This window comes from Eulemur rufifrons, chromosome 6 (genome assembly GCF_041146395.1).
Source record: "Eulemur rufifrons isolate Redbay chromosome 6, OSU_ERuf_1, whole genome shotgun sequence".
In the NCBI taxonomy this organism is placed as follows: Eukaryota; Metazoa; Chordata; class Mammalia; order Primates; family Lemuridae; genus Eulemur; species Eulemur rufifrons.
This window is the reverse complement of record NC_090988.1, coordinates 63,696,719-63,711,951: the sequence shown is the minus strand read 5'-3', so window position 1 is coordinate 63,711,951 and position 15,233 is coordinate 63,696,719. Positions and strand designations below refer to the sequence as shown.

General features: G+C 34.0%; 1 protein-coding gene and 1 pseudogene across 2 annotated transcripts in view; one reads left to right on the top strand and one right to left on the bottom strand.

The window, feature by feature from the left end:
- Window positions 1–15,233, top strand: part of BTBD10 (BTB domain containing 10) — a 75,093-nt gene that overhangs the window by 16,596 nt on the left and 43,264 nt on the right. The window contains exon 2 of one of the 2 annotated variants that reach the window (XM_069469612.1): window positions 4,755–4,912. In XM_069469612.1, the coding sequence (XP_069325713.1) occupies window positions 4,812–4,912 (101 nt within the window). In that variant the 5' untranslated portion in view covers window positions 4,755–4,811. Of the gene's footprint in view, window positions 1–4,754; window positions 4,913–9,847; window positions 10,219–15,233 lie in introns of those variants that run through there. The other variant, XM_069469611.1, reaches the window with a different exon arrangement.
- LOC138385563 (U6 spliceosomal RNA) lies at window positions 7,010–7,103 on the bottom strand (annotated as a pseudogene).

Here is a 15,233-nt window from a genome sequence, read left to right as displayed (position 1 = left end):
ACTTCCCAGCTTCCAGAACCATATGCTAAATAAATTTATGTTCATTATAAATTATCTAGTCTCAGGTATTCTATTATAGCAACAAAATAGTCTGAGACAGAGTAAGATCTCAACAAGATGGACAAAGCCACAATATGGCTGAGGTTTAAAAGAGACATGGTTGGTAATGAAAAGCAAAAGTATCAATTCTTAAATACCTAGCTTGGTACAATGGAAAGAACATGGCCTTTCTGTTAGACTTGGATTTTAATCTTAGCTCTAAAATTTCCTCATGTATGAAGTAGGATAATAATATAGAATTGTTTCACTTTAAGTAGGAAAAAGTATATAAACTTCCTTGACATTGATATATAGTAAAACAAAATTGTCTCCATATACTGTCCATATGTTTTGTAATCTTCATATAGATCATTGTCATTAATTAATTGATATTATCTGGAAATAGTGTCCCAGGGAACACTTACATATTTATGTTAACATATATTATTATATACCTGATATATAATAATATATTTATTGTGTTACTGTAGCCCTGAAGATTCTGTCATTATCTTCTCCCCTCCAACTGTTTTTTATTTTGTTTGTTTTGTTTTGCTTTGTTTTGTCTTTTGAGACAGGATCTCATTCTATCACCCAGGCTGGATTGCACTGGTGCAATCATAGTTCACTGTAGCCTCAAATTCCTGGGCTCAAGTGATCCTTCTGCCTCAGCCTGCTGAGTAGCTGGAACTACAGGTGCACGCCACCATGCCCAGCTAATTTTTGTATTTCTTGAAGAGACGGGGTTCTCGCTATGTTGCTCAGGGTGGTCTTGAACTCTTGGCCTCCAGTGATTCTCCCACCTCGGCCTCCCTAAGTGTCGGGATTACAGGCATGAGCCACTGTGTCTGGCCTTCCCCTTTTAGACAGTAATATCCAAAAGAAGGGAAAGCAATGGAATCACCTTGTTCTTGGTTGACTTTTGGCAGTTTCTTGAAAGCATGTCCCTAAGCAACAGGCTTATTCTTTCCAGCCTCTGTATAGATAGATAATTTCTAGATTATTTAGAATTTACATTATATGGGCTGGGCGTCGTGGCTCGCACCTGTAATCCTAGCACTTTGGGAGGCCTAGGCTGGAGGATTGATTGAGGCCAGGAGTTTGAGACTAGCCTGAGCAACATCGTGAGACCCCTTCTCTACAAAAAATAGAAAAATTAGCTGGGTGTGGTGATACACGCCTGTAGTCCCAGGTATCAGGAGGCTGAGCCAGGAGGATCGCTTGAGTCCAGGAATTTGAGGTTACAGTGAATTACTACAATGATACTGCACTGTGGCCCCAGCAACAGAGTGAGACTGTCTCAAAAAAAAAAACAAAAAACAAAAAAGAATTTATATTATTTCTATCATGCCTAAAAATAGTAATGAACAGTGTGATATTTTCTCGGGACTTTGTTTTTAGTAGTCTAGTAATCATTTTTGGATTTTTGGATGATGATGAGATCCAAATAACAATAAATTTTAATTGGCCTAATATGAAATAGACATTGGGGATTCTGGTGCCAGATTCTGAAGGAACTGTTATGGTAAGGAGTTTATAGGAAGTGGGGAGCCATTAAAAGTGTTTAGGAAGATAATTCTGACAACAGCAGAGCCAATATGGAATTGAATGGTGGTAAGGAGGTCAGCCAAGAGGCTTATTGATAGATGATAGGGGTTTAAATGAAGGCAGCAGCCTTATGAATGAAAACGGAGAGAGGAGTCAAAAGAATTTTGTAGTAGACTTGATGTGGGGAAATGAGAAGTCAAGGATGACTTCAAAGTTTTTTACTTGGTGAATAGAGATGATACTGGCTGATGGGGGACACTGACTGTTGAATTTAGGATGTCTGTTGAAGAATTCAGGTAGCATTAATGGAAACAGAAATTGGATATAGTGTATAAATCCTGATGTTCTCAAGGGTTTGATCCTCACTTCTATTTTGTCTACTGTCTCTGTGGACCCAGCAATCAGAGAGAGGAAGATGGAATCCTAAAGAACACCAAGATTTAATAGGGATGAAGGATGGGGTAACAGCGCAAGAATTTGAATAGAGGTACTATATAGGTAGGAGAGAGATGCAGACGTAAGTAGCATATGGACCCATGAGAGGAATCTTTTTTTCTCTTACAAGGATGAGTTTTTTGAGCATAGGAATAAGTCTGACTTGCTTTAGCATCTTGTAAATTGCTTGGCATATTGTAGTAAGTGCACAATAAGTGCTTGAAGGAATGAATGAATAAAATCAGACAAATACAATGTCACTAAGTATGGCACAGAGAATGTTTAAAAGTGAAAAGAGATCATTAGACATTACAAAATAGTGTATAAAGTGTGTCGGTTGCCCTTTAGCCATTTACAGTTATATGCGTAACTTATTGATAAAATTTAAAAATACACTAGCCATGTGTAGGCAAACATAGACATTTTTCTAGATATTTCACTTGAATTTACTTGTTTTTTAGTGTGCTTGTTTTGTATCCCTATGACTATTGAGAGTGAGGGGGCGGGGAGAAATCTTTCATGTAGTGATACCTGAATTTTATGACAAATGAAATGTGAATATGAGTTTTCAACTGACTTTTTGAGAGCCTTCATCTTAACAATCATTAGTTTCTTGTGGCTTGCTGTGAGATACATGCTCATTCATTTAAATAGGATTGTTGAGAGAACATACTGGTATTTCCTTGCTTCTAGATGTGTGCTACCCAGTGTAATAGTGGTGGAAAATCTGAATCTGAATTTGCCTTATTTATCTGTTCCTTATGGTTTTATTTTTTTGATCACTGCCTCCTATGGTTTAGGATCATTCTCCTCAGTGGACATCTGTGGCTATCCTATTCAGAATCTCTGATATTTAAGAGTAAGGAAGCGATAAAATGCTCTTTGTAATGAAATGTTAATCCCTGAAATAGTTTACTTAAGGATCTGTAGAGTAAGGAGAAAGTGTTCTGATTTTTTCTATTGAACCTGCTAAATTGCTACATCTTTTTTCCCCTCCTTGTTATTTTTATCCCTAGTTTTCTTTATACCTTTTATGTCTTCTTGTTGACTACTTTTTTCTGACTCTCTCTTTTTCTTCTCTGATTTGTTCTTTCTCCCCTTTTTCTTTTTTTCTGCCTCATCTCTTCAGTACAGATAACTAGGCAAAATAAAATTTCTTTTATAGTGAGTGACTGAGATATTTTTATGTTCAAAATAATTTCATGGTTTTTATGTTCATCTAATATCTGATTTTTTTTTTTTTATTTTTTATGATTCAGTGATCCTTAAGGAAATACCAAATAGGAAATAGGTTTCCTTTTCCAGGAGCATTCAGCAAATAAACTATGTGGCATTTGCTTAGGAATTTGAATCAGCCATTGTGCAATTCTCCCTTTTCCCTTTTTCTGTTTCACTCATGGATCTTCCTATTTATTTATATATTTATTAAATTAAAATGTTCATTTATTATAAAATTTTAAACTGTTTTTAGAAAGAGGGTATTAAGAAACTATGAGAAAAAATGATAAAATAGCAAACTGGTTTCTCTAAAATTAAAGTGTTTCTTCTACTGATTTTGATATAAACATAAATTTAATGAGTTTATCTTTGGCATTTTTTGTGAAATTGTACTGGAGTATCATATAAAACTCAGGAAGATATAGTGTTTTTGCAGTTCTGGGATTTCCCTTTGACTTTTGTGTCCAACTCCATCTCTTTCCTTCCATCAAATCTTGTTTGGAAAAGTATATAGGAAGTATACAGGAGCAAGTGTCAGGAAACCTGGGTTCTAGTCCAGTTTATATAACTTCATTCAAATTGTTTAACCTCATTTAGTTTCTTTTTTGGTGTTTACAATTTCTAAAATCAAATCTGATCTATTTCCAAACACGTACTGTAGCCTGAGCATTTTTCAAGATCAAAATTTTATTCTTTATCATGAATTCTCATTGCTCCTCATAATCCTGCCATTTACCAGCATTGTGACCTTTGGCAAAGTTACTAAAATTCTGAGGCTGTTTCTAGCCTGTATATGGAGATCATAATGCCTACCTTGCGAGGTGATTGTTTAAGAGTATTTAGTTCAGATATTCTGTAAAGTTATTGTTAAATGTATTTTCTTATAATTTCATTTGATTGGTAAAAATAACAGTCACAAGCCTCACATGAAAAAAGGTATAAAATATATGAATTATATTGATAAACATTTTTGTGGTAATTGTATCATAAGGTAGTACCAGAATGTTTACATACGTTTATTTTTGGGCAAAAATTAAATTTCTATTTAGGGTTTTTTTTTAACTTGCCTAATGAAAGAGTAACATTGTTATTTGGTCTTACTAGATGCTTTGTTCAACATCTTAAACTTCTTTTAGTAATTAAGAAATATGTTTCAAATGAAATTTGTCTAAAAAAATCATTCTATGGAATTGCTTTTGCCTTTTTGGTGTTATATTGATGTTTGGAAACATGAGGTACATAGATGGCAGTTGTTTAAGTATATTTACTGAATATAAATAGCACATTAAACTGTTGGCTAGGGGTAGCAGATTTAATAGGTAACTCAAATGAAAAGTACCTAAAAAGACTTAACGGTGTTTATTTTAATCTGATTTGTGGGCATTTTGTATGTTTAGTATTTTATAATCTATTCATTACTTTAAAAATATATCACAATAATGTCAAGTATGTAAAATTCTATGACTATTTTATGCATTAATAGTTTTAAAGGTCAACACTACTCTTTTATGTAGGTTATGGGTGCTACATGTGTGCTTTCAGAGCAGTAGTGTGAGGAAGCTTGAAGTGGGATGGCAGGACGGCCTCATCCCTATGACAGTAACTCCAGTGATCCAGAGAATTGGGATCGGAAATTGCATAGTAGACCTCGTAAACTTTGTAAACATTCAAGGTAGGTAGAAAATATGTATTTCACATATCAAAGCTCTGTTAAAACTGATTGTAAAGATGACTGTTGCATTTGGTTGTGGCAAGTTCTATCAGAGGATGGGACCTAGCTTATAAAATATTGTGAATATTTCAATTTTTCCTTAAATAACTATTAGGGAAACATTTCTTTCTTTAAATTTTTTATATTTGTGTTTATTTGAATATTTATTTCTGTCTCTAAATAATGTTAAAATCTCCTTAGTTGATCCCATGAATAAATGCTATAATGGACTTAATTGGGAACTGTGGCAAGATAGGTTAGTTCTTTATATTTAAAACTCTCTAATAGGAATATATTTCGTGCTCTAAATACATGGTATGTGTAGCTTACACAGGATAAGTTATAGGTTTATGTCAATGTTTGCCTCTGTACATTTTTAACTATGTGAATTTATATTGTATTGCCATTCTGATCCTAATGGGAAAATTAATCTTTCTGGAATGACTCTCTCTACTGGTTCATTTAAAGTTCAGTGCATGAAATGAAATTCATTTCAAAAGTTTCAGCCCATCTATATATTATTTTTAAAACTTATTTTGTCCTGTGTGACTTAATGAGGATCTCATTTAGAATACCTTGTGATCTAATATTTAAGGTGTTAATTGACAACTCATAAACCTCACATATTACAGGTATGTAAGCATGTTTACATCGACAATTTTGCCTTATGAATGTTAGGTGACATTATTGAACATGCACTTACTTGAATAATAAAATTTTCTTGATCACTAATAACGAATACCAGCTTTTTTGGAAAAAAAAAATACTATGATTGAAATCCTTTTTGTCATTTTCAAGAAATAGTCCAGGTACTTTAAAACTATATGCTATGGGATGGGTGTGGTGGCTCACGCCTGTAATCCTAGCACTCTGGGAAGCCGAGGTGGGAGGATTGTTTGAGCTCAGGAGTTTGAGACCAGCCTGAGCAAGAGCGAGACCCCATCTCTACTAAAAATAGAAAGAAATTATCTGGCCAACCAAAAATATATATATAGAAAAAAATCAGCCGGGCATGGTGGCGCATGACTGTAGTCCCAGCTACTCAGGAGGCTGAGGCAGGAGGATTGCTTGAGCCCAGGAGTTTGAGGTTGCTATGACCTAGGCTGATGCCACGGCACTCTAGCCCGGGCAACAGAGTGAGACTCTGTCTCAAAAAAATAAATAAATAAAACAAACAAACAAAAAACACAACTATATACTATGGCTAGGAAATATGAGTGACTGGTACTTGTTAAGTCTCCTAATAAGAGGTTCACCTTTGTTGTGGACTTTCAATGTGATGAGGGCCGGGCGTGGTGGCTCACGCCTGTAATCCTAGCACTCTGGGAGGCCGAGGTGAGCGGATCGTTTGAGCTCAGGAGTTCGAGACCAGCCTGAGCAAGAGCGAGACCCCATCTCTACTAAAAATAGAAAGAAATTATATGGACAGCTAAAAATATGTATAGAAAAAATTAGCCGGGCATGGTGGTGCATGCCTGTAGTCCCAGCTACTCGGGAGGCTGAGACAGGAGGATCCCTTGAGCTCAGGAGTTTGAGGTTGCTGTGAGCTAGGCTGACGCCACGGCACTCACTCTAGCCTTGGCAACAAAGCGAGACTCTGTCTCAAAAAAAAAAAAAAAAATGTGATGAGGTTTAAAATGTTAATGTTAAGGTGATTTTATTATAATTTAGAAGTACATGACAAGTGGTATAAATGATTTTTAGTTTGTTTTGTTTGTTGATTTTGTGTGTGTGTGTGTGTGTGTGTTTTTGTGTATGTATGTCCTAATTGGGGCTAGTTCATTTACTGTGCTCTATTTCATGGATAATTATCTTGTCATTGAGATTAAAGAGGCATTGGTTTTATCACATTAAATGTGGGACTATATTTATATCTACTATGTTGTGTTCAAATATATATATTTTCAGGTGAATTATATAGTATTCTTCCTATTTCTTGATATTTTTCTGCTGAGGCATCATACATACTGCATTACATAATGAAAAGGTGACAAGGGTAAAAATAAGCCATCGTTTGCTTTATAAAAGCAACATGCATACTGTGGGAAAAATTTATAAAAAACAGTACTTTTTTTCTTTTCTACTTTTTTCTTTTTTGCTAATCTTCTCTGTATCGTTCCAATTTTAGTATATGTGCTGCCAAAGCAAGCACTACAGTACTTTTTTCATTGTTGTTGTCTCATTTTAATAAAAATACCATAATTCTTTTTGATACCTGTAGCATTAACTTTTTTGTGGTGTTTTCAGGTACACTGCAGCAGTATTTAGGGTTATGTGAGTGAAAAACATAAAATAGAAAATAGATACCAATACGTCATTTATTTATTTATTTTTTGAGACAGAGTCTCACTCTGTTGCCCAGGCTGTAGTACTGTGGTGTCAGCCTAGCTCACAGCAACCTTGAACTCCTGGGCTCAAGCAATCCTTCTGCCTCAGCCTCCTGAGTAGCTGGGATTACAGGCATGCGCCACCATGCCCGGCTAATTTTTTCTATATATTTTTAGTTGTTCAGCTAATTTCTTTCTATTTTTAGTAGAGACAGGGTCTCGTTCTTGCTCAGGCTGGCGTCATTTTTTTTTTTTTTTTTTAAATGAAAGACCGTAAAGTCCTTTGAGGTTATTTTAGCCTCATTCTTGGAAAATCTGCCCAGGGAAGAACTTTTAAACATTTCTTGTCCCTATGTGCTTAAGAACATATAATTTAAGATACTTTAATAAAGTATGGTTTGACTTTTTAAAAATGTTACTTTTTGGATTGATACAAGTTAATTAGCTGAGCGGTTTTAAAAACTAACAATCAGCAAGTATTATTGAGAACTTGCCTTCAGTTCAGGAGAGATTCAAAAGTGTTTCAGGGTACTGTTATGAAATGATTTAATATCCACCTGTGGAACAATTAGAGGACAATAGGGCACTTAAACTATGGTACTGAGTTGTAAGAGTTCAGGGAAGGGAATCATTATCAGCTTGAGTAGATGAAAATGAGACTTGAACTAATCCTTTGATGATTAGAGTATTAGGTAGATGGAGGACATTTCTGGCAGGGACCTTCAGGAGATTACCTTGACTGGATCTGAAGGTGGAGCTCTGTGGATAGTATTATTGTCCCCATTTGGCAAATGAAAAAAATAAAATTAATAAACTTGCTCAGGATCATCCACCTTGTCAGTGGCAGAGCTGGGATTTATAAACAAGTTTCTTATCCTTTTTCTTTTTCAAATTTTAAATATCTTATTATGGTACATTTTAAATACATGCAAAATAGAACAGATATAATGAACCCTTGGCTGATGGATATTTAGTGACTTAATGATGTTAGGATCAAAAACCTCTCATTTTCTTGGCTTTCCCCTCATGATCACAAGGTGGATATTGTAGCTCCAGCCATCATGTCTGCCATCTAGACAAGGAGGAGAGGAAGAAGGGAGAAGGGGACAAAGGGCTTCATTTATATCAGGAAATTAAATTTCTCAGAAATTCCCAGCAGTTATCTGCTTATTAATCATTGGCTAGAACCATGTCATACGGCAATCTTTGGATCAGGAAAACTGAGAAATAGTTTTTAAATTCAGCACATTGCTACCTTAAACAGACAGAGTTGGGGATTTAAAGTTATAAAAAGTAAAGAAATAAGCATACTTTTCTTTGTTGGTTCAGTTTTTGTAGGTGATCTTAAAGTTGTTTAAATTTGTGTTTTGTTTTGTTCTGTTTATATTTTGGAATAGCCTTTTTTTTTTCAGTTTTTTACTTTTGATTTTTTCCCCCACCTTTCCTTGCTGGCTAAAATAAAAATAATTTTTTTTTATTTACAGAAGTAACAGTAATAGTTACCATCTTATGTGTGCTTATTCATTGACCTTTGATGGTTTGGTAGGCATTGCCTTATGGTTTTGATTCTATCTAATACAACTTTAAGGTACTTTTTTCCCCCTAAACTTTCTTTTGAATGTAGATTTGATATGTATATATATCTCTTTAAAAAATTTTCTTACAGTTAGAGAATCTAGTCTGAACATAGATGGACTTTCAGGGTGCCTATGTCTCCTGCAGGTGTATAAAAATAAATTAGATAGTTTAAAAATTACTGAACTTTGTTTCTTTGTGAGTTGTTGTATTTCTAATACCTATATAGAGGAGTTTGGTAGTCTGCTGAAGATGTTAAAAGATCATTTCAGTTGTTATGTATTTGGCTTGAATTGCGACAACTTCTCTTTAAATATGAATTAGAGGAGTTTTTGCTATTTAAAAAAGTAAAAGAGAGAGCACCTTTTCTGTATAAGGTTAAAATGTCTAGATAGACAATATGCTAAAAGCTCTTGAATATTTGGGTTGGGTAGAATATGACTATATAAAACTTAGATCTGCAGTCTGCTCAGATTACTAAAGATAAATACATCATCCATTCAATATAGACTATGCCGCAAGGTTTCATTCCCACGTAGAAGTACGCATGCTCGTTTCTTCTGAGACTGCATAAAGTCTGAGCTTTCCAGTTTCCCTTTTAAGTCACTTCATAGCCCCAGCAGCAGTTTAGAAATGGAGAAGTTTGGTTGCTTTAAAGAATAGTTCTTGAGTGGATTCTTAAAGTACAAATAATATTTTCTCTTTTAAAGAGAGAGCTTTAAAGTTTTAAAAAGAAGCTTTGCTGCTCAGAGTGGACACGCAATAAAATATTGAAAGGTAAAAAAGTTAGCTGTATCCTAGTTTTCTAAAACCTGGCAAGCTGGCAGAGCTAGAATTAGCTTTACAGATGGCATTTGGCAACATATCTACATATCTCTAAGCCCTCATCTCCTGTGTTTCCTTCAACCTGTCTATCAATTACAATATCCAATCACTGCTCAGAGATGGAGAAATGGGCTGATCACAGCTCACACGATGCTGTTTGGTTAGAAACGTCAGTGCTGCACAACCCACGGCTGAGTCAGTGTCTGTGAGAAAATAAACTGAATTAATATATAGAGGGGGTTGTATCTCTGAACATTTAAAACCTAAATAACTGCAACAGCAGTATTACACAGTAGAGGGAGGAAACTAAAGGAAGTCTGTGGACAGGTGAGGTAGGGGGAGATGGAAATTTTCTGATTGTTCAAAGGAATCTTGAAGATGATGGAAATATCAGATGTGCTAAAGTTTCCTAGTAATGCCCAAGGATGCTGACCTGGCTTTCAGTGCTGCATTGTTTGAAAAAGCAGAGTCCCTTTATACTCTGATTTCAAATTTTTTTTCTTGTTTTTGTCTGTCTACCTTGGCATATACTAAAGGAAGGTGTGTATTCATTTATTACATGATATATCTGGGTTATAATTGTATACATATACAAATATGAGAAAGATTGAGAGAGAGACGTTTGGCGTTTGTTTCATTATGATCGTTTACATTTCTAGATGTAAAAGATCATATATCTGATTGTCAGTTTAATGTCAAGTTATTTAAAATAAATGGAGTGTGTTTTTATTGTTTCCTTGGGTTTGATGTTTTGTTTTTTATTTCGTGTAAATTGAGAATGCATTGTGTTTGGTACTGTTATTTATGAATAACATAAAAATTTATGTAAGGAAAGACTAATTTTGAAATAATATTTTTGATGTATTTGAAAATAAAATTCAAGACAGAGAAATGAAATAATTGAAATAATTGAAATAATTTCCTAAAGAAGGAGTTGAATGTATTTTTACTTTTGAATGAATTAAAGATTAATTGAACCACTTATATATATATTTTATAGGACTGAATGTGTTTGAATGATAAAGCTGTAATTAGTTAAAATGACTTTTCTTTTAGTTTTATAGAACCTAAACTCTGAATAGATGATCTAGATATTGCCACTGAAACAGAGAGTAAGCCAAACCAGTTTTAGATTAGTGTATATTAATTTTCAGCCAGACAAAATTTGTAAGTAAAGATAATTGTTCTTGCTGTGAGATTTTAAATCTTAACAGGTGACATTACTTACTTTATTAAGAATTTTTTTTACAATAATTGAAAATACTCTGAATAATGTTTTTTTTCCTGTCTTTATTATTCTTACCTTACTGATCCTTTGTTTTATAGAGACATTTGGGATATTTTAAAATTATTTTTAATGTATTTAAATGGTTCATAACATCCTTTCCTTGAAATGTAAGGAAGTTCTTGTGATTTCCCTACTTAATTTCTAAAAGTTTGAATGGTCACCTTGATTGTTGTCATACAGTTAGGTTCATGGTATCTTGTATTGACTTTTTTTGTGATTTAGGGTCCAGAATTGTTTTTCTAAGCTTGTTACAGTAATAGAGTTATAAAAGCAGAATCTCAAACTAGACCTTTTTATTTTATGCTTTATAGAATACTTTCCTCTGGTTCTGATTCTTTTAAGATAATACCTGTCTTATTGTGAAAGTGGTACATACTCATTACATAAATTTGGGAAGCAAAGGAGAGCACATAGAAGAAAATAAAAAATATATTATTCTACTATCAAAAGAAAAATACTTTGTTTTTTGGCATATAACCTATTTTTTAATGTATATATAAACATACAAAAGCATACATGTCCATGTAAAAATGATTTCTGGATATTACTGTAAGTGTTGTTATATAACCTATCCTTTTTAAAAAAAAGAAACTTAATTATTATGAACATCCTCGATGTCATGAAATAGTCTTCTATAGCATAATTTTTTTCATCCCATCACCTCTTCTTGCAGATATAGCATAATTCTTAAAGATTACATAATGTTTTATGTATTTATGTTTTGTAATTTATTTCACCAATCTGAGTTTTTTCTGATAATTGTTCAGAGAAAAGATTAGCATGATTCCACAGCATATGTTTCTCCAAAAAGGAAGGATGTCTTAAGGAGTTAAGTAAAAATGTAATTTTGATATTTTTCTAATAGGAAAAGATACTTAGCATGATTATATGGTGAACTCTTTAAAGATATGCATATTACTTTTAAAACAAAGCAAATAGGTCAGATTGCCGTAATAAAATATAAAAAACAAACTTTAAAAAAAATTAGGAAAACTAGGGCTCAAATGAGCTAAGACTTTAGAAAAATGTTTAGACCAGCTAAAAGGGTTTCTTGTATTACCTTTAACGTGAGAAGATAAATCAAGGAAATATAATAATAATGTATGACAATGAGGAAAGAAAAAATTCCTTAGGTCTTGAAGCTTGTTTGTCAAAGAAGAAGAGTAGTAAACCACCACCATACCAACAAAAATAAAAATAAACAAAGCAAACATTGCTAGGAAGGATGTTAAAACCAATATGGGTATTGAGGTAAAGAATATATCTAGTTAAATGATTTGTTTGAGGAGCCATTTGAAACAAATATCTTATGGTTATAAAAGGAACTATTTGCAGCATCTTAAAATTATTGGTAGTATTTGTGGTCTTTGAAGGTTTTATGAGAATATAGGAACTGCTGAAAAATGGGAGATCTGGGGCCTGATTTTGAAACAGGTAGGGGATTTTGAAACAAAAAAAATGAAAAGGATTAATTTATGACTAACTTGAAGAAAAACAGATTAAAAACGATTTGGAATGGGTTTGTTAAAAATAGATTGTCAGACCAACTTTGATTTTTCTTTGATGCAATTAGTATGCCAGTATCCGTATAATATATTTAGATTTAAGCTTAGCTTTTGGTGAAGTCTTTTTTAATATCCTTGGATGTAAGCTGAGGGAACAATAAATTAGCCACTAGTTAATTTACACAATTTTGATTTTAAATGACCCCTTGCAGAGCCCAATTGATCTTGGAAAGTGGCTTTGTTCTTTGCTTTGTCTTCATCTGGAGAAAGCAAATTATCAAATTTATAGGTGACAATGAAGAATTAAGGATAGTAAGTAGTATACTAAATGATCCAAAATGATTTCTGAGGCTGGATTATTTGGATTAAATTTATTTGTTTGTTTGTTTGTTTGTTTATTTTTTGAGACAGAGTCTTACTCTGTCACCTGGGCTAGAGTGCTGTAGCATCATCGCAGCACATTGCAACATCAAACTACTGGGCTTGAGTGATCCTTCTGCCTCAGCCTCCCGAGTAGCTGGGACTACAGGTACATGCCACCATGCCTGGCTAATTTTTCTATTTTTTGTAGAGAAAGTTTCAGTTCTCGCTCTTGCTCAGGTTGGTGACTCTCTGTCCTTTTTATTTACCCCGTTTTATTTTTCCTCATAGCACTTATCACCATATGCGATTTAATATATTTACTTATATATGTTCTATGTTTCTCTCCATTAGAATGTATTAATTTTGAAGGCTAGGACTTTCTCAGTTAAATCTATTAATACCAGGACTAGAACAGTATATGATAGGTGTTCAATGAATATGTTAGTAGCTTCTATTCAGACACTCCTCAGTGTGGAGAGGTGGTGTTTGCCTAGCAACATATTCCTTTTTTAAAAAAAAATTTCAAAAGCCAGAAACAAGGTAATAAAATTTTTAAAATCAAAAGAAACGTCTAGCTTTTTTGCTTTTAACATAAAATTAATGTTTATCATTTGGGAAAACTTTTACCTTACAGTACAATGTTAAAGTTTGGCCACTAAGGGAAATTTTTCTGTCAGAATTATAAGTATCTAACCAGGTCTTCAAGTGATTTCAGTTTACATTTGAAAAGATGCTCTTAGAGCAGTCATACCATGGTATATCAAACTCCCTGCTGCTGCTACTGCTTCTGTCTCACTAGAATTGCTGACATATCTGGCAAAGGAGTTTTAGGAAGAAGAGAAGGATGTCAGGATTTAGGAATAGTATTAAAATTATTTTTGGGCTATATGTATTTCTTGCCAAAGTTGTCTTTTGTGGAGTAATCTGGGATTTAAGTATCATTTAAAATATAACCTTTGAGAGTTTAGCCCATTTTTCAGTTGAGAACTTCCCTTTTCAGTAATTAGCCTTTGTTCCTTGGGAAACTAACCATATATTACACAGAAGAGCAGAAAGTTTATAGAAGGGTAATTGACAAAAAAAAAAAAAAAAAAGATGAGAAATTGTCATTAAATCTGTTGAAAATAGTTAAAAGTTTGATAGCATTTTTTTTTTATGTCATCACAATTATTGGCATTTATTGCAGGGATCAGCAAACTTCTTCTGTAAAGGGCTGGATAGTAAATATTTTTGGCCATGTGGGCCATTATAGTCTCTGTCCTAACCACTCAGCTTTGCCATTGTAGCATGAAAGCAGACATGAATAATAATAATGAATAGACATTGATTGCTATGTTCTAATAAAACTTTATTTACCAAATCAGGCAATGAGTTGAATTTGGCCTATGAACCATAGTTTCCACCTTCTGACTTAGCACATTAAAGATGTTTATAAAAAGCATATACAGGCTGGGCATGGTGGCTCATGTCTGTAATTCCATTACTTTTGGAGGCTGAGGTGGGAGGATTACTTGAGGTTAAGAGTTCGAGACCAACTTGGGCAACATAGCAAAACCCTGTCTCTACAAAAGATAAAAAAAATTATCTGGGTGTGGTGGCACAAACCTGTAGCCTTAGCTACTCAGGAGGCTGAAGCAGGAGGATTCCATGAGCCCAGGAGGTCAGGGCTGCGGTGAGCTATGATTGTGCCTATGATTTTGCCACTGCACTCCAGCCTGGAGAACAGAGTGAGATCCCATCTTTTTAAAAACAAAAAAAAAATATACAAATCACTTGCTTCAAAAATATATTTAATGTAAAATCATTAAAAGCTTTAGTTTAAAAACTAGAACATGGGATATGATATTTGTTAGAGTAATAAAAAACATTATTTTTGTCCCAAAATAAAAATAGGATTTAAAATAGTGCTTCTTGACTGGGCTCAGTGGCTGACGCCTGTAATCCTAGCACTCTGGGAGGCTGAGGTGGGAGGATTGCTTGAGCTCAGGAATTTGAGATCAGTCTGAGTGAAGGTGAGACCCAGTCTCTACCCAGAATGGAAAAAGTAGCCAGGCATCGTGGCATGTGCCTATAGTCTTACCTACTTGGGAGGCTGAGGCAGGAGGATTGCTTGAGCCCAGGAGTTTGAGGTTGCAGTGAGCTACAGTGATGCTGCTGTACTCTACCTGGGGTGACAGGGTGAGACTCTGTCTCAAAAAAAAAAAAAAAAAAGCTTCTTTTTTGAGGGGGCATATTAATTCAGATGGTTAGGGATATTGTCAGTGGCAAAAACACATTCAAACTCAGTGTTTTTTCTGTTCTCTCACTCAACAACTATCAACACAGAAGACTTCTGTGGCCCAATGTGTATGGGTTTTCCCACACACACCAAGTAAGCAATCAGTACTGCAGCAGATACT